Here is a 26,140-nt window from a genome sequence, read left to right as displayed (position 1 = left end):
GCCCGATCGAATGCACGACATTACAGTGAGGCCTAATTGAACACACTACTTCACAATGGGCTTGCCAAGCCTTTTATGTGGAAAAAAGGTCTGAAAGGATTCGAGGAAAAAAGAGGCTTGTCATAGACTACAAGCCCTTAAACCATTTCCTTCAAGACAACAAATTTCCTCTTCCTCGGATCTCAAATCTCAAAATCCATATCCAAAAGGCCCAATACTATTCCAAATTTGACCTAAAGGCGGGCTTTTGGCAACTCGGTATCCAGCCCAGAGAGATATAAGACTGCATTTTGTATCCCTAATGCCCAATACCAATGGACTGTTATGCCCTTTGGGCTCAAGACGGCCCCATCTCAATTCCAGAAGACCATGATTGAGATTTTTGGGCCTATCCTTTACTCTTCTCTGATCTACATTGACGACATCCTACTATTCTCAGAAACAACAGAGGACCATCACCAACTGTTACAACAGCTCCTTGCCATCATCCAGAAATATGGCATTATGCTGTCAGAAAAGAAGAGCACTATTGGCCAACGAGAAATTGAATTTCTCGGAATGCATTTCAAGAATGGCCAGTACACATATGGTCCCCACCTGACAAAGGAACTTGATGATTTTCCAGACGGAAATTTATCAGTAAAACAAATTCAACAGTTCCTTGGAATCTTGAACTATGTTCGAGAGGCCATTCCACACCTGTCTAGTTACACGTGCCACCTCTCAAAGATGCTCAAGAAAAACCCTCCTCCATGGGGAGCGGAACAAACAACAGCTGTCAAAAGACTAAAAGAGCTGGCTCACAATCCGCCACCTCTTACAATCCCATCAGTAGGAGAACTTATTCTCCAAACAGATGCATCTGACTATGCATGTGGGGTCTTTCTGCTCTTTTGGCGGTCAAGTACGGGATAAAAAAGTTTGAATTCTTCCTGATTGGACAACACTTCTTGGTTCGGATGGACAACTCTTCCTTCCCAAAGATTCTTGAATCCAACCAGAAGACCTTGCCTGAGCCCCAACTATTGCGATTAAAGTCATGGTTCAGCAGGTATGACTTTAAGGTTAAGCATATAAAAGGGATAAGAAATCTAATCCCGGATGTCTTATCCAGACTTTCCAAACCTCAGAATCAGCCTATAGTCCTTCTCACCTCTACGATAAATCTTCCCACAATCTTTATGGCTTCTTCATCTTCCAGAACTAACCTGCAACCTCCTTCACCACCAGATCTTCCCAACAACCTCACAACCAAACAAGTTACTAACTTTGCCCGGAATATGATGTTTCATTATTTGGCAACTTTTCAACAAACCTTCTCACTCCCAATACAACCCAACTTCTTCTTTCCAGACTACCCTTGGTGTCTGATTTATCACTTATCTCCTGAACATCCAAAGCATGAAAGTGAGTTATGGTTCCTATGGTGCCTATCTACAGTCTGTCACCATGCTGTAGAAGTGCCCATTATGAATCTTTTACACTTCTTCAACAATGAAGCAAACTCGGGGTCATATCCATGGAAATTCCTTACCTGGTTTAAAACTCCATATCAATGGACAGGAGATCTCCTTAAACTTATTTATGAGCACCAGTTATTCTCAGACAACAATTCCAGAGCTTCGAAATACCATGCCATTTTCATATTGCACAGGCCTTATCTCCGACTATCAGAAGACACATATGCAACTCAAAATATCTGTCACTATTGGAGAACACTTGATAGTCCTTTACATCTTGCTCCTCCAGCAATCACAGAAGAACTAAAGCGGGTCCTGCAATACAGAAATGAATTAAGGACAACTAATGTCTCTACACCATTAGTCGCACCTTGATGGACATCATCATTGGACAATCCATTGAACATTTCTCATTTCCTATTCTTCCGACCCCATTGGATGATTGTAGCCTAACCAGTGCACAAAAAGAAGCTCTCAAGCAAGTTTCCTCTAAGCAAACTTCCCTTTCATCTATACTCTCTCTCTCTCTCTTATGGCATTCTAGACTTCTCACTTCTCTTCTCTTCGATCTAATGACAATAAACTAATTGTTGCTACGATCTGTTTCTTCTATGATCCAAAAGGGCTAACTCGGCTATCGAGGTCCAAAAGAGCAGAAAGACCCCCATGGCGAGGTGCCTCTTTATGGTCTTAGCTTGAGGATACTCATCTGCCTTGAGTTTACAGCATGAGGATTATAGATTGAACAGCTCTCAGCTCCTCTAAATCCATGACAAAAATCATAGCTCTCCACGCTATGGCAATCCAAAACACTAGCATGTTTCCCAGTGTTAGCACCCCTGGACTTGTGCTGTGTCATTTCCAACCGTACTACATAGTTGAAGAAAGGAAGCGTCAACGAAGTCGAAGTCAAGATTATAACTCAAAAGGGGCACGTCAGGATTATATATGAGATGGCTTCACCATTGGGTGTTTCTTGGTTAAGCTTGGTAATTAAGCATTCCATATCTTTGTAGGTAACATGGGCATATTTTCCTTTTCAAGTTAATTACAAACTGTAGAATTGGACAGACAGCAGAAAAATGTAGTAGTTGAATAGTTCCAATTTAAGTCGCTTATAATATGAATATTTTAAGCATCCACCGAACCATCCTCATCCTATCTTACTACGCCGAGATACATTAATAATATTATATTTTGTAATTTAATAGTTTAAAGAAAAGTGGATCCAAGTCTACATCTCTTTCTGACCGTATTCTAGCTGCTCTCGCTCCGGTTTGGCTTGGATGAAACGAAGGCCTGCCCATATATGCAGATTGAAATTAAAACCAGGATAATTATTTTCGTTTTCTATTTGGTTATACAAAATTCTATTGAATATTTATATCTGGGTTAACCTAAAACTTAAAATTCTAATTACTCAGCTTACCTGATCGTCTTCAGAATTGGGAATCCAGTCGTTTGTTGCAGGATTGCTTCTACAACCTGAGACGAGGGTGCCAGCACCATGGCCTCTTGGAAATTGAATATTGTATCCGTTTATATTTTCTTCTTTTGTGACCTTTATGAACCCACTTCCAGTCTGTTCAATTACAAAAAGAAACAATTATATCCCATTGAAAAAAGAAAAGAAAGCAGAACAGATTAAATTGAAGCAACTAGGGAAGAAAACATAAGAGATTTAATCGAAGCAACTAGCGAAGAAAAGGTAGGTACAGAACTGTGTGATGCTGCTTATCAATAGAATCCAATTCTTTGTAGTACTGAGTCTCCACAAACTCATCTTGCTCTATATTGGCTCCCTCTGCAGAGATCAGGATCTGACAAACATCACTTTTTGTGAGCAAAGATTAAACCAACTCAACCGGGCTTCAATAAATTTATTAGTTGAAATTGAGAAACATACAGTCGGCTGAGATTGAAGAGATTGAAGTTTGTCAAGTTCAGGAATACTATTTTGTTCTGCGACACAAGGAGCAGCTGCTGCGTCTGATTCACTTCTGCTGGGCTTGACAGGTCGTTTTGGAGCTATAGAATCAAATTGAGCTCTGATTTGATTGGCGACTTCGAGCTGTTGATTAGCATCCAAAACCTCATCGCTCCGGCTTGGTTTAGTCACAGTCCATTGCCCCACCATCTTGGTTTCGGCTCGTCAAGTTTCTTGGTTGGTAGGTACTTTCCCTTTCTATTTACTTTGATGGATGCCAGCAATGTTATATAATAGGCAGAATTAAAAACCAGGTGCCGCGAAACCGCTTGCCTCGTTATAAATTATTTTGGGAAATTCTTTTAAAAATAACCAAAACATCATAATAAGTATCGTTTTTACTAATATCTTCTAAATTCTTTCAAAATTACTGTGTTGAACTTTCAAAATATTATTTATACCATACTTTATATAAAAGCCAAATCTATCCTGAAAGCTACAATGGTTTCTTCTAAGAAAACAACGTAAAGTATTCTATTAAATTCATATTTCTTTTTTAATCAATTTTAAACACTAAAAATCGACTATTATATACAAACAAATAGAAAAAAAAAACAGGTGTCGTTTGATTTCTTTATAAAAAAAATCTAATTGTGAATAAAAGTGAGTTTTATTTTAATAAATTTTTTATTTATTTTATTAATATGGAGCGAGACTTGATAAATCAACACAATTAGAAGAGTTTTATATCAGTCTAAAAGATTTGTTTCTTGAATTTTGAAAATTAAATTTGAAAATCTAAAATAAAATAAAACTCAGAAAATTGGTATATGTTTTCTATAAAAATGTAAGAAATTGTATACTTTTATATACAATACGTTAACAAAAATTAGAATTTTTAAAAAAATATTATAAATCATTAATGTTAAGTTACAAATTGAAATTATATCATGCTGAATTTATTAAGAATATAACCTATTTTATATATATGTCAATTTTATTTTTAAAAAATTAAAAATTATTATGAAAAAAACTTTTTAATAAATGTACAGTAAAAAGTATATGTTTGGTATATATTAATCAAAATTTTAATTTTAAAGAAATTATTCTTTTAGTAGTAATAGAAATAATATCAGTTTTAATTAATTGATTTAGTTAGAGTTTGTTTATAATAACTCTAACTATTACTAAGAATTAAGAAAAACTAGTTATGATAATAATTTTATTACTCTATATTTCTATAAAATTATTAAATATTTTATATAATTACACTATAATATAATAAAAAGGTAAAAATAAATGAAATTCATTTTATAAAGTATGAATATATTAAATATTTATTTAATATATGAAATAATATTTGAATATATATATATACATATTTGAAATATAGAAAACTAAAAAAATATATTTTTAAAAATTGTATAGATTATACTTATTTTATTATATGTTGGATATATTTGTAGTATACTTCAAATATTTACACATTTATAAAAAAATCAAAAATAGCAGTAAATGGATGCACTTAACAGGATATGGTATACGTTAAACATATATTTGAAATCTGCAACTATTTTAATTCACATAGATTGCTGGTTTATAAAAATAAAAAGACAAATTCTTAAGAAATAGTGTACATTACACTTATTTGATTATATGTTGGGTATAAAATATATATACTAGTTATACATTAAGTATATATTATGTAACTTTTAATCAAAATTTTAATTTGTTTAACATATTTTATTTTAAATTTTTTTAGTAGCAAGAAATATAATAAAAATGTTCATTTAATATAATGGAATACATTCAATTTATTTTAATGTATCTTTCTTATATATAATATACTTACTATATTTATATCCTTATAAAAGTACAAGAAAAAGTTATATTGAATGATATACGTTTTAGAGATTTTGGTATATGTTATATAAATATATAATATATAAATAGTATCTGAAAATATTTTTAGTTTATGGTTTGTTTTTTTGGTATTCATGCACATGTAAACTTGGCTACTATTCAAAAAATATTACTAATTTTTTAGAATAAGCATATTATCAAACATTATGAGTACAAATTATAATCTTATTTAATAAAATTTATTAGCCAGCTTAAATGGTTATATAATTGCTTGTTCATACATGGATAGTGCCACTATAAGAAAAAAAATAATGCTCAATATCATCTCCTTTCTTTGCTAGTTGTATAATCATTCACTTTTTTTTTTATCTTTCTATAAATGCTATTCATTTTTTTGATATATGTCTAATATATACTTGATATATATTTAAAATTCATTCAATAATATTAATTTGGTAAGTATAATTAGTATTTAAAATGTTTTTCGTAGGATTAATCATACAATAATTAGTTACTTATAACCTGCAATATTTACATCCAACAATAAGGGATCTAGTTCCGAAATTGATTAAAATAGTTAATAACTTATTTAAGTAATGTACACACTTTAAACCATTCATTCATCTTTTAAACAATTATTTTATTGAAAATATATGGTACCATCAATAGTTTAAACACAAAAAGAATATTAGGTCTTAACAATAAAAATATTATATCTCAATTTAATAAACATAAAATAAAGTTAGAGAAGAAAGTGTTTTAAGTATTTCAAAAAATGGAGGTCTACATGTAAAAATAAATACATATATAATCTAATCAAATCACACCTGCATTTGTTAAGCACATACTCAGCTATCCACTAACTAATGCTAGCAAAGATGACAATCAAAATAATTAAAAATAAATTTTCAAGTTATAAACCATATGCACCCGACTTGCATTACTTATCACTATACATAGTGGTAATAATTGAACATCAGTTGTCGTCTCTATCTTATAGTATGTAAAATTATACTCAACTTTTAGAATTCTATCAATTTTTTCAGCAAGGTTGTCAACCCTATGAAGAAATTACATTCTCTTTCCACTAAAAATATATGATTTATGGTTCAAGCATATTAACAAACATGTGAAAGGTAAAAGAATTTGAAGATATAAATTACTATTTTATTCATCTTTAAGAAATCAAAAAAACTATTGTTCTTATGTATTCACATTTTATTTAATAATAACATAACATAAAATTTGAATCAAACACCAATAGATCAATTTTAATAAATCAAAATTAAATAATCATACAATTAAAAAACTTTTGATAGAAACACCTCGATGCCCACCTTCACATAAAAAAAATAAAAATAAAAAATTAATAGAAATTAAAATTTATTTAAATTAAGATTTTTGTCTCTTAAGAAATCTATAGTCTTGTTGTCATGTTCTCATTGATTGTCACTAATTTTACTCTACTAATGATGTTACTGTCGATTCACATTATGAAAATACTTCTATTAAGCCTCTAAAATTCTTTGGATTTGTGATTTGTTATTAGATTGTAATAAGCTGTTGAAAGTTTTTAATTGATTAAGTAGAGAATGGAAGTTTTTAGTTAATTAAGTAGAAAATAAAGAGAGCAATGAAATAAGAGAGAAAATAAGTGGTAGAGTAATTGATTTTGGTTTTTTTTTACTGTGGTGAACAGTATAAAGAAAAAGAATACCAACCTTGTATAAAAGAAAAAAATTAAAGTAAAAATGAAAGAAATTCAAAAGCAACGTATAAAAGATATTCTGTCAGAAAAGACTAGGGATCAGATACAGATACAAAGCAATGGGAAACTTTGCACTTTTCAATTACATTGCTGCTATTGCTAATATATTATTAGACTTCCATTTACTATATTTTTTCTTCTTTCCTCTTCTCAAAAAGCCTGCTTCCTGTCTTATTTTCTCTGGAGAAAAAAGATAGAGAATCAGTCATACTAAACTTTAATCTAATTGGTAGGAGCCTGGCAGTGGAATATGGGGACCAGCGTTTTCTAGAACTTCTGAATAGCATTTTTCATACTTCTTTTTCTTTCCTGGTGACATCCCTTCTTATCGCTGTTTAGGAAAAAGGGGCCCAGCCAAAACAAAAACAAAAAAATAAAAGAAAATTGCACTGCAGATATTTTTGTTTAACAATATATAGTTACCATTAGCAATAATATATAGTGCAAAATTTGAAATCGGTGTCCTTCGTCTCTATATAAAAACCATCAAAATGAGGTCTTGGTCTTTTTTTTTTTTTTTGTTCCTTTTTTGGTTTTTTCTTAACAACTTGAGTTTTGTAAGGATGTGCATGATTGATTATTCTCACAGCTTTATTCCATCTAAGATGCCCATTACTCTCATTCCTCCTAAAGAAGCTGTCACACCCACCAATTTCCATGGAAAGGCTTCAACCTCTCATTTTATTTCTCATCAATTTCATTCAACTCTGTTCGCTTGTGTCTCCCTCCTCAGGTTACACTCTTCCTGATAAGTACTTCCTTAACTGTGGATCAGAGTCTGAGGCCAGCCTTGAACCGGAAAGGTCGTTTGTCGGTGACCTCCCATACTTAGTTGGTCCAAGCAAAGCTGTTAAAGACAGCAGTTTATCAGCAAGCTCATCACTGTATCAAACTGCCAGAGTTTTTCAAAAAGAATCGCCTTCTTATCAGTTTCAAATTGACAAGCAAGGCACATACATAATACGACTCCATTTCTTTGTTTTCCCATCGCCAGATGCTAATCTTGCCGATGCTTTATTCACTGTCCAGGCTGCTGGGTTTCGATTATTATTTGATTTTAGCATCTCTGATAGGAATTCACCTGTGATTAAGGAATTCTTGTTCACCATCAATATAGGAAAATTCTTTATAGACTTCATACCTTCACGCAAAACATCATTGGCTTTTGTGAATGCTATAGAAGTCTTTGCTGCCCCTGAAAGTTTCATTCCTGATGATACAACTCATGTTACTACTGCAGGAAGCAACGGCAATTACAACAAGCTGCTCTCTCAGGCTTTGCACAGTATCCACAGGATTAACGTTGGAGGTTCTATAATTACAGCTACGAATGATAGCTTGTGGCGAAATTGGATGCCAGACGATCAATTCTTGTCTGACCCTGAAACTGCAAAAGACTGTTCACCCTATGAAGGAATTCTGATGCGTACGCGGACATCTGTTTTTATAGCTCCAGATCATGTATATAAAACTGCAAAAGAGTTGAAGCAGTCGAATATTTCCATGATAACATGGAGTTTCAAGACAAGGAAGAATTCTAGGCACCTCGTTCGTGTACACTTTTGTGACATCACTGGTGCATCACTTGGTATGCTCAAGTTCAGTTTTCATATTTATAAAGAGCTTAGTAAGAATATCAGTCAGTACGACATAATTCCGCAAAATGCAGCTCCGTTTTACTTTGATTTTGTTGTTGACACTGATAACTCTGGAATGATAAATATAACTGTCCACCAAAACAATGATTCTGCAATTAAAAATGCCTTTTTGAATGGGCTGGAGATTATGGAAATAATGGAGAAATCAGTGTCAATACTAGTGCAACACAAAACAAAGAAGAAAAGTTGGCCTTTAGCGGTTGGTTCACTTGCCGCCGGGCTACTTCTTCTGATTGGAATGCTAGGTTTATTGATGATTCTGAAATCTCGGAGAGGGAAGGCTAATCGAACTTCAGGAAGGCAACTTTCTGTGCATCTTTATGGAGGAAGTTCTCACAACTGGTCAGCTGAAAGAAATGCAAATATGTTTCTTGCTCCTGACTTGAACTTGGCGCTAAAGACACCATATATTGAAATACAGCAAGCAACAAAGAGCTTCAGTTCAAAATTATTGATTGGTGAGGGTGGATTTGGGAAAGTATATAAAGGAACTTTTCGCGGAGGTGTAAAAGTAGCAGTTAAAAGAAGTGAACCAGGACATGGGCAGGGTATTCTGGAGTTCCAAACTGAGATCATGGTCTTATCCCAAATTCGTCATCGACATCTTGTTTCCTTGATTGGATATTGTGCTGAGCGGTCTGAGATGATATTGGTTTATGAATTTATGGAGAAGGGGACCTTAAGAGATCATCTTTACATGTCAGATAGCAATTCTCAGAAATATACTTCAAGATCCGAACTGTCTTGGGAGCAAAGGCTTAAGATTTGCATTGATTCTGCAAAAGGACTTCATTATCTGCACACTGGCTTGGCAAGGAGAATCATCCACCGTGATGTTAAGTCGACAAATATCTTGCTTAACGAAGACTACATAGCAAAAGTCGCTGATTTTGGTCTCTCCAAGTCAGGTGCTGTCGACCCTGACGAAAACACAGGTGTAAAAGGTAGCTTCGGCTATCTTGATCCAGAATATCTTATGACTCTACAATTGACAGAAAAATCTGATGTGTACTCTTTTGGAGTAGTACTTCTGGAGGTGCTTTGTGCAAGACCTGCTATTATCACTTCCGATCAAGAACAGGAGGTGAACTTAGCAGAATGGGGATTGCTTTGGCAAAAGAAACGTCAGCTTGACAGGATCATTGATCCTTTTTTAATGGGTACCATTAACTCTGATTCATTGCGAAAATTTGGCGAAACAGCTGAGAAGTGTTTAAGGACAAATAGCTCGGAGAGGCCTATGATGAATGATGTTCTATATGACTTGGAATACGCATTGCGACTTCAACAAACTTCAATGCATAGAGAGCTGGTTGAGGACAGCATGAACAATGCTCCCCTGGAAATGCCATTGCAAGCTCTTCACCGCCTTCCATCTCGTAAAGGTCCGGGTGAAGATGATGGTTCGTATTCAGGAGGTGATGATGCCACATTTTCCATGGCTAATAGTGTGTACTCGCAAATGAGGATTGATGGTGGCAGATAATCTCCATAGTTCAGTTTCCAGGTCAGGATTAAGGATGCATCTTGCTCCACTTTCTTTCTTTCCTTTTGGTGTTTCTTTTCTTTGTTTCAAATGAGTCCACCTTCCTTTATCCTTAAAGCCTATAGACCTGATGCCAAGCTTGCATTCATGCTTAAATTGCTGTATGTAATTAAGATTATTATGAGAAGCTTAATACATAAGAACTACAGAGAGAGAGAGAGAGAGCCGGTGAAGAATTTAAATAACATTGAATAAAAAATAAATTTGGTGGATTAATCAGATTGATAATCTTTTGATCTAAAATATTTGATTTTTTTTTTTTTTGTAAAAACAAAATTAAAAGTAAGTTAATTTTATGCATTAAGTGAATCTTTCTAATTCAGTTTCAGCTGATTTTTCTGTAGATCCAATAAACGGAATTATTTTTTTTAACATGACAGGATTTTAATTATCTCAATCAAATTCACAATTCCAAAAGTTATTATTACCAATAAATTAAAAAAAATATCGGTGGTTATATTCTGAATCAGATACATCATGTATTATGTATATGATCCTATTAATATGTATGGCTTGCATGTTTTTAAAGAAAATTGAGTTTAATGGATGATTTTTATTCATAATTAAAATAAAAAGATTTTCAGCTCAATACATAATTTTTTACTTATAAAATATATAGTGAAGTTAATCTTTTTTTATATTTTTATTTTATACTCTTCTATTCTTAAAATTACAGTCTTTATAATTTTATTGGGTTTTATTTTAATCTTTCAAGATCTAAAATTTTTACAAATCTCATTATTTTGTAAACATATTCTATTCATTTGAAAGGACATTTTAATATAATTATATAAATTACTTGCAAAAATAATAGTAAGAATATTAAAGAACCTACGGTTTAAATCTTATGAAACTAAAGTTTATAATTTAAAAATTAACATTTTATATAGATTTTATTATTGATGAATATATTATTTATTTTGTATGAAATTTTTTTTTTTAAACATCTTATATATGTATGATGAACTTCTTGACTATAACCTATAATTAATGAATTTCTGTTATATGTTTGACGAACCTCAAAATCAACTTGTTGTTAGCAGATGATAAACCTGTTGCTAGTAGATGATGAATCTGTTGATTATAACTTACGAATAATAAATCTACACTATAAAATTGTGTCATATATTTGATGATATACTTTAATAAACCTATTGTTTGTAGATAATTAATTTGTTTATTATTAATCCATGAATACTGATTTATTTTTATGCATATATGGCATTGTTTATTATGTAAAACTCTTATATTCATTTGTTAATGTTAAGGTTTTTTGTACTACAAAATGAATATATTCTAGTTTAAAAATCTTTAAAATTATAAATAACATGTTGAATATGTAGTTTATATATAATGAACCTCAAGTGATGCTTTAATAAACCTGTTGTTTGTAGATAATGAACACGTTCATTATAACTCATAAATACCGATTTATTTTTATGCACATATGATATATTCATTACATAAAAATTTTATATTAATCTGTTAATTATATAAGATTCATCGTACTACAAAATGAAGATATTCCATTTCAAAAATAAATTTATTTTTAAGATTATGAACAACATGATAAACCTGTAACTCATATATAATGAACCTTAAGTGATAATTTAATGAACCTGCTGTTTGTAGATAATGAACTTATTCATTATAATCCATAGATACTGATTTATTTTTATGCACATATGGCAAGTTCATTACATAAGACTTTTATATTCATCTGTTAATAATATAAAAATTTATTGTACTATAAAATGAACCTATTCCATTTAAAAATAAATTTATTTTTAAAATTAAGAACAACATGATAAACTTATAGTTAATATATAATGAACCTCAATGTGCTACACAATAAGTCTATTTCATTTTAAAAATAAAATTATTACTAAAATTATGAATAAAATGACGAACCTATTGTTGATATATAATGAACTTCAATTTGCTACAAAATGAACATATTCAATTTCAAAAATAAAATTGTTATTAAAATTATGAATAAAATGATTAACGTGTAATTCATACATAATGAACTTCAATGTCCTACATAATAAATTTATTATTTTCTAGCAATGCAACTGGTATCATATTTACAAAAAAATGATTAAATCTTGTAGAATCTGATATGAAGGTTTGAAAAATGGAGGAAAAATCAAGAATTTTGTCTCATCAAAAATAAGTTTTCAAAATCTACGAATATGCATAATCTATATAGAGAATAAAAAAGAAAGAAAAAAATAAAAATAATAATATTATGCAGTAAAAAACAAAAAAAAAAAGATTAAAAAAAAAAACAACTTGTAGAATCTAATTTGAAACTCTAAATGATAGAGAATCGACTAAATTGCTAAAAAATGCTCACGATTTTATTTTAAATCGACAATAATAGATAGAATGTTATATTTAAATTGAAACTCTTTCAAACATGTGTTTTAAAAATTAGCTTCATCATTTAAATAAAATGGATGTATTTTAAACACCAGGTATATAGTGCGTAGTAGGATCTAGGATATAATTTATCCAAAAACACTGTGCCCTAGTTGATTGTGTAAAGTAGCATTAGGCCCATACGACATTAAATGTTAAATGTATGACATCATCAGGCCGCATATACCCTTGAAAATCTGTCTCCAAGCGTTAAGCCCATCCAAAAAGCCCAAAATTGCCCTCCGCGTACACTTCACTTTTGTCTGATTTTTGCTTAGAATTTTCTTCTTTCCTATTTGCATTGCATGGATGATATTTCAAGTCCACTATCAAGTCTTCTCTCTTTCTCAAAACCAATCACAGCTGGTCCTCTCAACTCTCCAACTCCATGTTTCTTCGACTCCCTATTCTCTTCCATCTGAAAATTGACTCAAGAGAGTAATTCTCAGCATTCAAATGGAAAAACTCCCAACTTCTTTCTCTGTTTTTCTCTTTCTTTTCCACTTTTTTTCACTTGAGCTTTCCTCCTCTGCTTACACTCTTCCAGAAGAGTATTTCATCAACTGCGGTTCAGACACCAATATATCCTCTCCTCGTCGGAACTTTACCGGAGACTCAGATTCCAAGAGTTCTCTTTCCTTCACTTTAACAGGAAAGAGTAGCCCTGTTAAAGATAGAAACAAGTCGACAGAAACACCTACTCTTTATCAAACAGCTAGACTTTTCAAAGAAAAATTTTCTTATGAGTTCAAAATCAGTACCTCCGGTACTTATTTGGTACGTTTTCACTTCTTTGCTTTCACTTCCTCAGCTGAAAACGATGATCTTTCATTCGCTGTTTTCGATGTTTCCATTTCTGGGTTCTCATTGTTGAGTAATTTTACTATGAGCCATACCCTTTCAATAAAGGAATTCTTTGTTAGTGTTAATATAGGAAAATTCGTTATACAGTTCTTGCCTCAAGGGTCATCTTTTGCATTTGTTAACGCTATAGAAGTGTTTCTTGCTCCTGATGATTTTATTCCTGATGATGCTCTACATGTTAGTCCTGCTAGAAGTAGTAGAAATTTTAAGGGCATACTATCTAAGCCTTTACAAACAATTCAAAGGGTCAATGTCGGCGGCCTTACGCTTACTCCAGATAATGACACACTATGGAGAAATTGGGTTCCTGATGATAGTTATCTTTACAAGCCAGACGCTGCCAAGAACAGCATTTTTCATGGAGAGAAGCCTAATTACCCAGATGGAATTAATGAATATTTTGCGCCAGATCTTGTTTATCAGACAGCGAAGGAGTTGAATATTAACAGTAGTTCTCCATCAGTAAATTTCAACATAACTTGGATTTTCAATGTTAGTAAGAATGCTAAACATTTTGTTCGTGTTCATTTCTGCGATATTGTTAGTCCATCGCTTGGTGATTTCGTATTCAATCTCTATATCTATAGCAATTATAGCCTTGAAATTGATCCCTATCGAATAATTGATCAGTTGGCTGCTCCTTTCTTTATTGATTTTGTGGTGGATTCTGATGGTTCTGGACTTATGAATATTAGCATAGGACCTAGCAGACTTAGTGACGAGAAAACTGCCTTTCTGAATGGACTGGAGATAATGGAGATGGTGGGAGAATCAGGTTTGGTATTAACAACACACGGGGACAAGAAGATTCCGATCTCTGTTGTTGTTGGTTCAGTTCTTGGAGGTTTGGCTCTCACCTGCATTTTGAAAGTAGCTATATTCTTGTGTTTAAGACGCAGAAAATCAAAAACAGTTGAAAATTTGGAACGGTCAACTGCCCCAATTTATAGAGCAGGGAGTTCTCATAATAGGATGATGCTTCAGGGAACCGTCGTCTCCCGTGTGCCTGGCTCAAACCTTGGGTTAAAGATATCTTTGGCTGAGATTTTGTTAGCAACGAACAACTTTGATCCAAAAATGATTGTCGGTAAGGGTGGATTTGGACATGTCTACAGAGGAAATCTGAGGAATGGCATAAAGGTTGCTATTAAGAGAAGTGAACCAGCATCAGGCCAAGGCCTACCAGAATTCCAAACTGAGATAATGGTTTTATCCAAGATTTTTCATCGACATCTTGTATCTTTGATTGGATATTGTGATGAAATGTCTGAAATGATACTCGTCTATGAATTCATGGAAAAGGGGACATTGAGGGATCACTTGTATAATTCATCTCTACCTCCATTTCCCTGGAGGCAAAGGCTTGAAATTTGCATTGGTGCAGCAAAGGGGCTACACTATCTTCATAGAGGCAGTCCAGGGGGATTTATTCACAGAGATGTTAAGTCCACCAACATCTTGCTTGATGAGGACCTTGTTGCTAAAGTTGCTGATTTTGGCCTTTCAAGATTAGGTCCACCTGATCAAACCCATGTCAGCACAGGTGTTAAAGGAACCTTTGGTTACCTCGATCCTGATTACTTCAGGACCCAACAATTGACAGAAAAATCCGATGTGTACTCATTTGGTGTAGTTCTTCTTGAAGTTCTTTGTGCAAGACCAGCTATCGATGTCTCGCTTCCAATGGAACAAGTAAATCTTGCAGAGTGGGGACTGATTTGCAAGAACAAAGGGACACTTGAACAGATTGTGGACCCTGCAATAAAGGAGCAGATTAATCCCAACTCTTTAAGAAAATTCGCTGAGATAGCAGAGAGATGTCTGCAAGAATATGGTGCTGATAGGCCTTCTATGGGAGATGTTCAGTGGGATTTGGAGTATGCATTGCAACTGCAACAAACAGCGATACGGAGAGAACCCCATGAGTACAGCGCCACCGATGCTTCAGCCATGTTAGTTTTGCCTAATTTTCAACGTTTTCCCTCTCTCAGCATGTCAATTGAAAAGGATGATATGCCCATCTTGAGAGAGCACAGTTCGAACATGTGGGCAGATGAGGTTTTCTCTCAACTGAGAATAGATGATGCCAGATAATCTATTTCTTAAGAAGCTTCTCTTCATAATCTGCACATTTTCCTATTCCTGATTTATGCTTTTTTAATTTTCTTTTTGACACACATCTTATTTTAGATTAAGACTACAGTAGTGCTTGTAATAATAGAATTGTAGTATAAGCGAGAAGTTTTATCATCTCTGCTTGCCTTTAAACAATTTTTCTGCTTGGGAATCAGAGCTGCAAAGCTCCTGACAATGAAAAGGTTCTTTCTTGATAAAAGATGAAGTAATTGAAAGAATAAAGAACATATTTAAGATTGATAAGAATGCCTATACTGAGCTGCTTTTGCTGGAATATAAATCCCACCACCTAACATTTCATTATCAGTAAAAAACAAGGGGCTGCCAAATCTTTTAAAAGCCATAAGCTGTAGATTGGCACTTCTTCACCAATGGCCTTGGAACATAATGATCAATTTATGCAAGGCAAGCAAACAATATTCAAGCATCTCTGACCCTATTTCCATTATTGAAAGATATATATCACAATCAAGCTAACAGGGCATCCACTGCAATTAAATTTTATTGAATAGACAAATACAGCTAATGGGTGCGGATACAGGAAGAACGACTGATATTTAGGTTATGATTATACTTTCTTTTCTCATGACCTGGTAGCTTAGCTAAGTTTAATGTTAAAGTTGTATTATTTAAACGTGACTTATTTAGTAAAAAGTGAAAGCAAAAGAAAGCAAAATGGCATAGGTAAGAGTTATTGAAACCCAGTGGTCTGAGATTACATCTGAGAATCAGCTTTATCTGATAAAACGGGAACTGTATAAACTGTTACTAGGAAACAAACAATCAAAGTTTCTAGCTATGCATATGTAAATATATTTAATGATATGCAATGTTATAAGAAAAATATACATGCTACTGCCAGGATAAAAGTATCTTGTAACTACACATTCTGAAACAATAAGTTTCTTCAATCTGGCTTTCATGATTCTTCAGAATACAATATTTATATATTCATCGAAGAACATCCACAAGCTGTTGTTATGTGCATCATCTAACAAAATCAAAGAATCTTTCTCTGAAACATGCACTTAGCCTAAACCTCCTTTTCTTCTGTCTCTGTATAGCTACTAAATGCACACGTCTCTTCTTTCTTTTTTTCTTTTTCTATAATTACATGGGTATAAAATATTTGCAGAATCAATAACAGACCAGGCAGATATGGACTATAGAATGGATAGACAGATGGATGATTTAGTGGCCAGAGCCTTTCCTGCTAGGTCCGGCAGCCATGGTGTATACTTCAGCTGAGGTTGAAACTAGATCACTAACTTCTTTCGAAGACTTGGAAAGTGAAGTTGCATCAATAGACGTAGAAGCAAGACTAGTGGTAGCCTCATGGGCAGTATTTTGTTGGCCTGTGGATGGTGATGGAAAGGGTCTGCTGCCATTAGCAAGAGTGGTGTTTGTAGAAAGAATAAAGACCAAGAACACCATTAGAGCTAAAGAGAAACGGCTCATTGTTGTTGGTGTTGGTGGTGGAATGAGTTTGCTGCTTGACTCCATCTAAAGAATGTTAATTAGCCTTCAAATATTCTTTTGCAGCAAAAAGAATGGAGGTCCTTTTTTTCTTTCTTTTCTTTTATTTTCTTTTTAAATGTAAGCGCAAAGAATGGAGCGGAAAGAATTGATTTGGAATCTCCAATTCATAAGGCACCGGCCTCTAATACAAGAAGATTATAAATCATTTAATTGTTTGGGTGGCAAAGGACGGAGAATGGCTTTTGGAAAGTGAGACCTTTCAAAAGGAACATTTTGACTCAAACTCAAAAAAGACATTTTCAATTAGTTACTAGGTGGCCTCACGGCAACTTTCACTTTAACACTTTGCCTTTGTCCCTTCAATTTTCTCCCGTGGAAGTGGCTTGCTACTTGCCGCTTCAGGAAACCCATCCTCTATATGCGAATTTAGACCGAAGATAATGCACATTTCATTCGGAGTCATTTTTTAACTCCGCAAATACAGAAAAATGAAATGGTTTAAATTATATGATCTAATTTATTAAATTGTAAAATAATATGATACAAAACTAATTTTAATGTTTACCTTAAAAAATCTTATACTAACTGTTAGATTAAAATTTTATATGAATTTATAAGAAATTAGAGATCATATTTTCATTTATATTATAAAAGTAGTATAATTAAAATTGTTTAGTCATGTATATAACTAGAAAAGATGTAGGAGAAATGGAATCGACACTTTCTGATTTGGTAAAATGCTTGTTTATTAAAGGGAGGTGGAAGTATTGTTATTCTTTATACCAATTTAGCGGTACAGAAGAAAGTAACAATAATGGTTATTTGGAGATACTGTAAGGACTCAATCAACCACACTACAACCAATCAAAAGTTGCCTTTGATTTCAGACCATCTGTGCTCCAAATTGTTTGGCGTGCAAGTGTCATCTGTAAGCAGCCATTATTCCTTTTTTTGTTTATATTATGCTCTTATCTTTTGACAAATAGTTTACCAAAACCAACGGTGCCCCAAATTAGATCCTTAAAGTCAGGATTTTTTATAGAAATTTAAATTGTGGGTGTGACACTAATTCTTGGAAAAGAACAGGAATCCAAGTTTCTAAAATGAAAAAGGGATTGGATTGGAAATAGATCCATCTGCTTTTTTTTGTGTGAATGGAAGGGCAAGAGAGAGTTTCTTTCCATAATAACATATATAATAAGATCATATGAACAAACAAACACACAATGGTGTCTCAATATTAATAGAAAATGAATAAAAGAAAATTGGTGCGAGAGACACATGGTTTGCTGACTTGCTGGATTCTTGCTCTTTTTCACGATCTCTACTTGCCTACTCCTGAGATAGCATCTCCAAAACTCACGTCGTTTTGCACCTATATCATTTATTTATTTATTGTTTTCTTTTTTATTTTTTTATCCCTCCCCTAAAGGTCATAAAAAGATTTAATAGGAGTTTGAATTATAAAATTTTTATTTGACCTTAATATTTAATATTATAGATGATATGATATAAACGAGAGATAAGATATACTAATATATTGTCATATTGTACAAATAAAATTGATGAAATAAAATAATACTACAGTAAAATAAAATATAGCATAATATATATTTTTTAAAATTATATATATAAATATTACTATGTAGAGAAATATTTTCTTAAGACGAGATTTGAATAATTTATAACTTATTACGATAAAAATTTATATCTATATACTACTAGCTCAAATTGGGACTATAATTCTTTATTACTATATAGAAGTTATTCTTATATAAAGTATTACTATAGAGAGATTTTATTATATATTTTTTATTTCGAAGTAAAAAGCTTCTATAAATATTAGTCAATCAGCAACAGGATAAGAGACTTAAACTAGAATTAATTTCTATTCTTATAAGTAAAAATACCAACTAAATTATTTATCATTTGCGTAGTTATTTAGATTTAGTTATCAATCAGATCATATTTATATTAATTTTATCTTTTTATTATTTAATCATAATCGGTTGACATTCCAATTATATAGGTGATTTATAATACAAATGCATCTCTCTTATTCAATTAAAAGTAGACTACTATCTAACAAATCATAAGATTAAAAATAATTGATTTCTTTTTCTATTTGGAATAGAATCCTGAGCAGCATCAGCTGAGGAGAGAGCATGTCAACTAGCATTTTGTTTGGAGCTTGTCAATTAGATCTTTGATTTTTAATTAATAGTTAGCACCCAAATATTCAATTATTGATCAGTTAGCAGAAAAGGCTCCCAGGGTGGTTGTTTGCTTGTAGCCATAAACAAGATTTAAGCCAGCTAGAAGAGATATTAGGTGGAAGAAAATCTTGGACATGAGATGCACAAGGATCTTCATTTTGACCCAATGGCTAATTGGATAAGCTTTCAAAAACGAGCAAACCCAGTTGTTTGGAAGTATTCACCTGCCTAATAAATTATGTCTAATGTCTATAAAATATAAACATTCGAGGATTGAACCATGACTGCCTATAGTGACTTCTTTACGCTTTTCTGGTCAATGCATTAATTTGGAGTCAAAGTGTTCTCGGGAGCAAATAAAGAACTAACAAGTAAACAACCAAATATTCAGGCTCCATTTATTTTGCAACATCAAAAGTATTTCTTGAGAAAGCTTTTTTATTTTTAAATTATTCGGTCGCAATGAAAAAATAAATTATTAAGAAAAATTATTTTTTTGATTTCTTAATATATTTTTAAAATATATATATATATTTTTTGTTTTTATGCTTTATGATGGCGTAGAATGTGATCCAGATCTTAAACGACAATGATTGGACAGAATGAAGGAAAAGAAAGAGGTCTTTGTGTTCTTGCCATCTTTCTGGTAGACCCATCATTATAAAATACCACCTGCAACTGCAACAAAAGGTTCTTCTATATATTGGAGCTAATTTATTGCCTTATATAAACTATAAACAGTCCATTTTTTCCTCTATTAATCATTCTTCTTTGTTTCACCTGAAAAGAATTAGAGTAAATTGTGCATAAAATGAGTTCTAAAAGTACTCAGCTAAAAATTTGATATATGCCTAATAATCGTTAATGTATTTCTAAAAGTAGTCTCCATTTCTATAAAATATTATATCTCCAAAAAAAGTGTGTTTATATAAATATTATTAATATATTAATTAATAAATTATCTAACTAACTTATTTAAATATAAAAAGGATATTGATTATTTTTAGTATTAGTGTATCAACTAATGCGTTATTTTTAATTATAATAATTATTAATCTTATATATAATATCAATTTATATATATTTATATTAAATTAATATATTAATTAAATAATTACCTAATTAATATAAACTTTATTTTAATTGATAAAAGATTTTTTTTTTTTTTGAGCTTGATATTTAATGTTAAGTTTAAGATTCAAACTGAATTTTATGTTTAAGTCGTTTGATTTATATATAAAAACTCAAAAAAGGACTTTATGTTTAAAGGATATAAAACTCAAAGACTAACTAATTTAATTGTCAAATAGAGGGGATAAAGTTGTAATTATGATATAATTTCAGGTACTCCATAATAATTAATCCGAAAAAGTACTATTGATAAACTTGAGAGATCTTTTTCATATGACTCGTTTCTCAGCAATTTCATAATTTTCCTTTCCTTACTACTTTGAACAGCCACTGAAGCATGAAGAGTTCAAAATTGCTTGCCAATGATATCACTAATGAACTGATCAATAGTCTGATCAGAAGAACCACCTTTCGCCACCACTTTCGTGGCTGCCTCGTTCAACTCTAAAGCCCTTTTCTTAATGTCTTCTGCTTTTGGTCCATCAGTAATTTCTGCAATGCACCTTTCTACCTCTTCAGAACTTGCAACTCCATCTTCAACTTTCAGTTTCACACCAATCTTTAAAACATCAACCAAAAACTTGGCATCTGTTGACTGATCACCCCATCCTGGATAAGCAATTACGGGCACTCCTGCCACCACCGTCTCCAGCGCCGAGTTCCATCCACAATGCGTGATGAAGCAACCTACAGCTTTGTGTATTAACACCTTCTCTTGGCAGCACCATGTCACCACCAGGCCATTCTCCTTGGTCTCCTCCAAGAAAGGATCCGGCAGGTAAGCTTCTTTCTTTTCAGAATTTTTTTGTTTAGGCCTAATGACCCAAAGAAATGGTCTATTGCTGTTCTTTAATCCCATTGCTAAGTTATCCATTTGTCTTTGAGTAAAACCACGCAGGCTACCAAATGATATATAAATGACAGATGAAGGAGGTCTCTTGTCAAGCCATTCTATACAAGAATTTTCAGCCTCCCACATATCAACATTATCTATCGCTGTCATATCTTCCTCTCCTAACAGAACTGGTGACACCAATGGACCAATGGGATGAATAGGATGTAGACAATCCATGGACTTCACTACCTCCTCTTCCAGTTCAACAAAAGAATTAGCTAAAACCCATTTTATCTTGTCTATTGCAGTGACAATTTCTGACACTAATTGACGAAATACAGGAGGAGTTGATGGTAGGACGATGAAAGGAAGATCCTTAACCCGTAAAAACTGCAAACCAGGCAACTTTACATATTCATCAGGATTATCAAATGATGGAAATAAATTGGGATGCTTCACCAAATGATAGAAAGCAGAGTAGACGTTACAAGCTTGGATCCAAAGCATAGCGCAAGGAATGCCCCTTTCAGCGGCAATATCTGCCACCCATGGCGTAAAGGGACCAAAAATAACGCAAGAAAATTTCCTGTTCTGGGCTGTCAAATCAGTAATAAGGTTTGACAAGTTTTTCGATCCGATCGTCCGTAAGGACTTAGCAAATGAATCAAAATCCCCTTCGCGATTGAAATCCAGGCTGAGGCCATCGGAGAAGAAAGCAAGAGAGATTCCAGGGGGTTTAAGAGTAGTGTTTAGGGCAGTACAAGTTAAATCAGCAGTAGTAGAGACTTTGGAATTTAGTATACGGTGACGGGCAGCATCGTTGGTGGCGAGAGTGATGTGAATACCCTTTGAAACAAGGCGTTTGGCAAGCTTTAGCATGGGATTCAGGTGGCCTTGCATTGCTGCTGTCACCATTAGAAAGTGTACTTCTTCAGCTACCATGGTTTCCTTGTCAAAGCTGTAGTAGAGATAGTTACTTTAGGGAACTGGGCAAGTCTGCTTCGGTCTCCTTGGTCTTATAGTAAGCTTATTCAGATTAATTATGGTAATTACAATTAATGCTGTCAGTATGCAGAATCAAAACAGAATCTAAATGGATTTTGTATTCAGGTAATACAGCACCTGTGGCAACTTAATAGCACTAAAACTGTCAACTTTCATGCCATACCAAGCCAATCCCTTTATTTTATTTATCTTTTTTGTCGGTCCACTGCCTACAATGGGTAGAGTTTCCTAATTAATCACCTTATCCTTAGCCGATATTTTCTTTAGTAAAGGAAGAAATCCAAATTAGGAGTTTTTCTCAGAGATTTCCTTATATTCTTTAAACTAATAATCTAATAATCAAATCACATATATAAAAATATATTGTACAAATTTGTTTAGAGTTTATAATGCATGTATATAATGTTACTAATTAATTAACAATTAAGGATATAATTTTTTAAGATCTTAAAATTAGTCTCGTAAATCAAAATAAGAAATGAAAAATTACATATTTTACTAACATATGCATCATGACTATAAAAATTATTATTATTATCTTTTAAAAATAAAATTAAAAATATCAAGCGCAGACTTATTGTCAAATGTACTTCTATTATGAAAATCACCCGATCGATGAGGTAAACTGTTTTTTTATTTCTTATAATTTAATCATATTACATAACTAGAAAATATATTATTAAATTAATAAATAAAACTCATAATTTCAAATTTATTGTTAAGTTCATATCTAATAAAATTATCCTTTTCAAATTGTTTGAGCATAGATAATTTGCCTTTAACATATTGAAAACATGATTTTAGAGTTGTTGATGGACCAACTATAGATTAAGGTATTGAACGCCTTAAAGATCTTTAAGAAAAAAATAATATTGAACTTTAATTTATTTTTAATCGATAGGGGATGTTATATCATTAAATGTCCCCTAAAATTAAGATGACTTGAAAAACGATAGCATGATGATTCAACACATAGGGTCATGATCTGTTTCTAAAATATCGTCTGCTTGTTCAATTCATGAAATCACAGTTTTATCTTTTATAAAAAAGAGTCTTCAAGAGTTAATAATTAGCATTATAAAACTTAAATCTTTTTGACTCATATTCGGTGTAAAATATAATCATCAAGAAAGTCCAAATGTATTATTTAGATATTTAAATTTTAACTATTTAATTATTTAAACATCTTAAGTTTTAATATTTTCTAATTATATCTCAATTTTTTTATAATATTTAAATATTTTTTGATATATGATTCCATTTAATATGTATATATGTGTTATATATAATTTAAATATTGATTAAAAAAATAGAACTTAAATATTTATCAAACTAAATTGAAAATTAAAAATTATTTATAAAATTATAAAATTAGAGTCCAAATTTTATTAAATTAAATAAAGATTAAATATTAAATTCATTCGTCGATTAAAGATGTTTAAATATATTTTCTCCCTTTGAAAACGTTAGTTACATTTTTTTATGTTATTTGTACCCATAACCGGTTTATGGACGAGCGCTCTTGGATTAGTCCGTCCGGCTTTGAATCTACGTGTCTATGACTTCGTTTCTTAGGAAATCTGTGGAGCGAAAGACCCTGAATTTGAGTTATTACATTTTTCACCTAATTAATTCTGTCTACTGTCTTTAATGAATTTTTTATAGTATTTTTACTTTTTCTCTGTGATTTCAGTATCAATAAAAGTTACTATTTACAAACTCAAGTTTACTTAAAATAAAAAGTTATTTAACAAAAAGGATAATTTAGTTACTGCTAATGTCTTGAACACATGGATCCACTGCCTCTGAAAATAGTATGAACTAAAAATTTAACAGGCATCTCCTACAGGAGGAACAAAGCATGTGTTAGCATTATAAAAAGCTAGAGAATAGAAAATTATTGAGAAAATCAATAAATCGATTTCTTAAACAATTTCATAATTTTCCTTTTCTTTCCATTTCTCTAAAACTTGTAAACATTCATATCCGAAGCATGAAGATTTTAAAATGGCTTTCCAGTAATTTCATTGATAAACTGATCAATAATCTGATCAGAAGAACCACCTTCTGCTCCCACTTTCTTGGCTGCCTCCTTTAACTCCAAAGCCCTTTTCTTGACCCCTTCTGCTTCTGGTCCTCCAGTGATTTCCATAATGCATCTTTCTACCTCTTCTGAACTTGCAAACCCATCTTCAATTTTCACTCTAACACCAATCTTTAAAACATCCACCAGAAACTTGGCAACTGTTGGCTGATCAGTCCATCCAGGATAAGCAATCACAGGGACTCCTGCTACAACTGACTCCAGCGTCGAGTTCCACCCACAATGTGTAATGAAGCAACCTACAGCTTTGTGCATTAACACCTTCTCTTGCTCGCACCATGTCACCACTAGACCTTTCTCCTTGGTCTCCTCCAAGAAAGAACCTGGCAATTCACCTCCTTTTGTTTCAGAATTTTCGGGTTTAGGCTTAATGACCCAAAGAAACGGTTTGTTGCTGTTCTTTAATCCCGTTGCTAAGTTATCCATTTGCTTTTGAGACAAAACAGTTATGCTGCCAAATGAAATATAAATGACCGACGAAGGAGGTTTCTTGTCAAGCCATGCTATACATGAATTCTCAGCCCTCCACATATCAACATTGTCAATTGTACTCTTTGACATCATTTCTTCTTCTCCTAAGAGAAATGGTGAGACCAATGGACCAATAGGATAAATGGGATGGAGAGAAGCCATGGATTTCACTACATCCTCCTCAAGCTCCGTAAAAGAATTAACCAAAACCCATTTTACCTTATTATCTAATTTTTGAACTAAATCTAACAGTGTTTCGTAGAATATAGGAGGACTTGTTGGTAAAATGAAGGAAGGAAGATCCTTTACCTGTAAAGCCGGCAAGCCAGGCAACTCTACACTTTTATCTGGGTCATCAAGTGATGGAAATAAATTGGGATGCTTCAAGAAATGGTAGTAAACTGAATAGATACTACAAGCTTGGATCCAGAGCGTAGCACAAGGAATGCCATTCTCAGCGGCAATATCTGCCACCCATGGGAAAAAGGGATTCAAAATAACGCAAGAAAATTTCCTGTCCTGAGCTATTAAATCAGTAATGAGATTTGATAGGTTTCTTGCTCCGATTGTCCTCATGGACTTAATAAATCTATCGACATCCTCATCGCGATCAAACTCCGGGCTGAGGCCATCAGAGAAGAAAGCAAGCGTGATTCCAGGGGGTTTAGGTGTGGCGTTTTGGGCAGTGGTTAAATCATCAGCAATACTAGAGACTTTTGAATTGAGCATACGGTGGCGTGCAACATCGTTGGTGGCGAGGGTGATATAGATACCCTTTGAAACAAGGCGTTTGGCAAGCTTAAGCATAGGGTTCATGTGGCCTTGCATGGCTGCTGTCACCATTAGAAAGTGTACTTCTTCAGCTACCATTGTTTTCCTGTCAAAGCTACGGAGAGAATAAAGAGACTTGGGCTAGTTTTGCTGCTTCAGTTTTCTTGATTGTAACGGCCTTGGTCCGTTGCTGACATTTATTCAAGAAATTTTTGTGGTAATGCCGATTATTGCTATCAATGCAGAATCTAAACGGACGACAAAAGATTGGTTGGACATTTCAGACAATAAAGCACAGATGTACTTAATAGGACAAAAACTGTCAACTGAGTTCACTTTCTTTCTATCTTTCGCTCTTTTCACCTTTTATCGTTGGAACTTCCTCATTTTCTAATCCTTATCCCACCCTTTAAAAATTGATTAAGTTGCCTTAATTTTCTTTTAAATAAGGCAACTATAATAAGGACCTATCAAATTGTATA

The 26,140-nt window shown here is 32.6% G+C and overlaps 4 protein-coding genes across 4 annotated transcripts; 1 reads left to right on the top strand and 3 right to left on the bottom strand.

The window, feature by feature from the left end:
• Positions 1 to 2,530: 2,530 nt before the first annotated feature.
• LOC8285602 lies at positions 2,531 to 3,665 on the bottom strand. The gene is made up of 4 exons (XM_002524890.4): positions 3,367 to 3,665; positions 3,182 to 3,280; positions 2,890 to 3,042; positions 2,531 to 2,759 (listed from the first exon to the last, which is right to left on the bottom strand). The coding sequence occupies exons 1-4, from the start codon at positions 3,595 to 3,597 to the stop codon at positions 2,718 to 2,720; spliced, it is 525 nt and encodes a 174-aa protein (XP_002524936.1). The 5' UTR covers positions 3,598 to 3,665; the 3' UTR covers positions 2,531 to 2,717.
• Positions 3,666 to 7,210: 3,545 nt separating this feature from the next.
• On the top strand, positions 7,211 to 15,889 carry LOC8285601. Its single transcript, XM_048376578.1, has 2 exons — positions 7,211 to 10,159; positions 13,076 to 15,889. The coding sequence occupies exons 1-2, from the start codon at positions 7,676 to 7,678 to the stop codon at positions 15,602 to 15,604; spliced, it is 5,013 nt and encodes a 1,670-aa protein (XP_048232535.1). The 5' UTR covers positions 7,211 to 7,675; the 3' UTR covers positions 15,605 to 15,889.
• A 4,714-nt stretch (positions 15,890 to 20,603) lies between these two features.
• LOC8285598 (UDP-glycosyltransferase 84B2) lies at positions 20,604 to 22,289 on the bottom strand. Its single transcript, XM_002524886.4, has one exon. The coding sequence runs from the start codon at positions 22,247 to 22,249 to the stop codon at positions 20,819 to 20,821; it is 1,431 nt and encodes a 476-aa protein (XP_002524932.1). The 5' UTR covers positions 22,250 to 22,289; the 3' UTR covers positions 20,604 to 20,818.
• Positions 22,290 to 24,197: 1,908 nt separating this feature from the next.
• On the bottom strand, positions 24,198 to 25,858 carry LOC8285597 (UDP-glycosyltransferase 84B2). The gene has a single exon (XM_002524885.3). The coding sequence runs from the start codon at positions 25,755 to 25,757 to the stop codon at positions 24,315 to 24,317; it is 1,443 nt and encodes a 480-aa protein (XP_002524931.1). The 5' UTR covers positions 25,758 to 25,858; the 3' UTR covers positions 24,198 to 24,314.
• Positions 25,859 to 26,140: the final 282 nt, after the last annotated feature.

The sequence above is a fragment of the Ricinus communis genome, chromosome 7 (genome assembly GCF_019578655.1).
Source record: "Ricinus communis isolate WT05 ecotype wild-type chromosome 7, ASM1957865v1, whole genome shotgun sequence".
In the NCBI taxonomy this organism is placed as follows: Eukaryota; Viridiplantae; Streptophyta; class Magnoliopsida; order Malpighiales; family Euphorbiaceae; genus Ricinus; species Ricinus communis.
This window is presented reverse-complemented; position numbering and strand designations above follow the sequence as displayed.

Excerpts from the sequence above, each read along its gene's own strand:
- LOC8285602 (XM_002524890.4), bottom strand. The coding sequence starts at position 3,597 with ATGGTGGGGCAATGGACTGTGACTAAACCAAGCCGGAGCGATGAGGTT. Across the intron at positions 3,281-3,366 it reads CTCTTCAATCTCAGCCGACT|ATCCTGATCTCTGCAGAGGG; the intron begins GTATGTTTCTCA and ends GATGTTTGTCAG. Across the intron at positions 3,043-3,181 it reads TTGATAAGCAGCATCACACA|ACTGGAAGTGGGTTCATAAA; the intron begins GTTCTGTACCTA and ends GTAATTGAACAG.
- LOC8285601 (XM_048376578.1), top strand. The coding sequence starts at position 7,676 with ATGGAAAGGCTTCAACCTCTCATTTTATTTCTCATCAATTTCATTCAA. Across the intron at positions 10,160-13,075 it reads TGAGGATTGATGGTGGCAGA|CTCAAGAGAGTAATTCTCAG; the intron begins TAATCTCCATAG and ends TCTGAAAATTGA.
- LOC8285598 (XM_002524886.4), bottom strand. The coding sequence starts at position 22,249 with ATGGTAGCTGAAGAAGTACACTTTCTAATGGTGACAGCAGCAATGCAA.
- LOC8285597 (XM_002524885.3), bottom strand. The coding sequence starts at position 25,757 with ATGGTAGCTGAAGAAGTACACTTTCTAATGGTGACAGCAGCCATGCAA.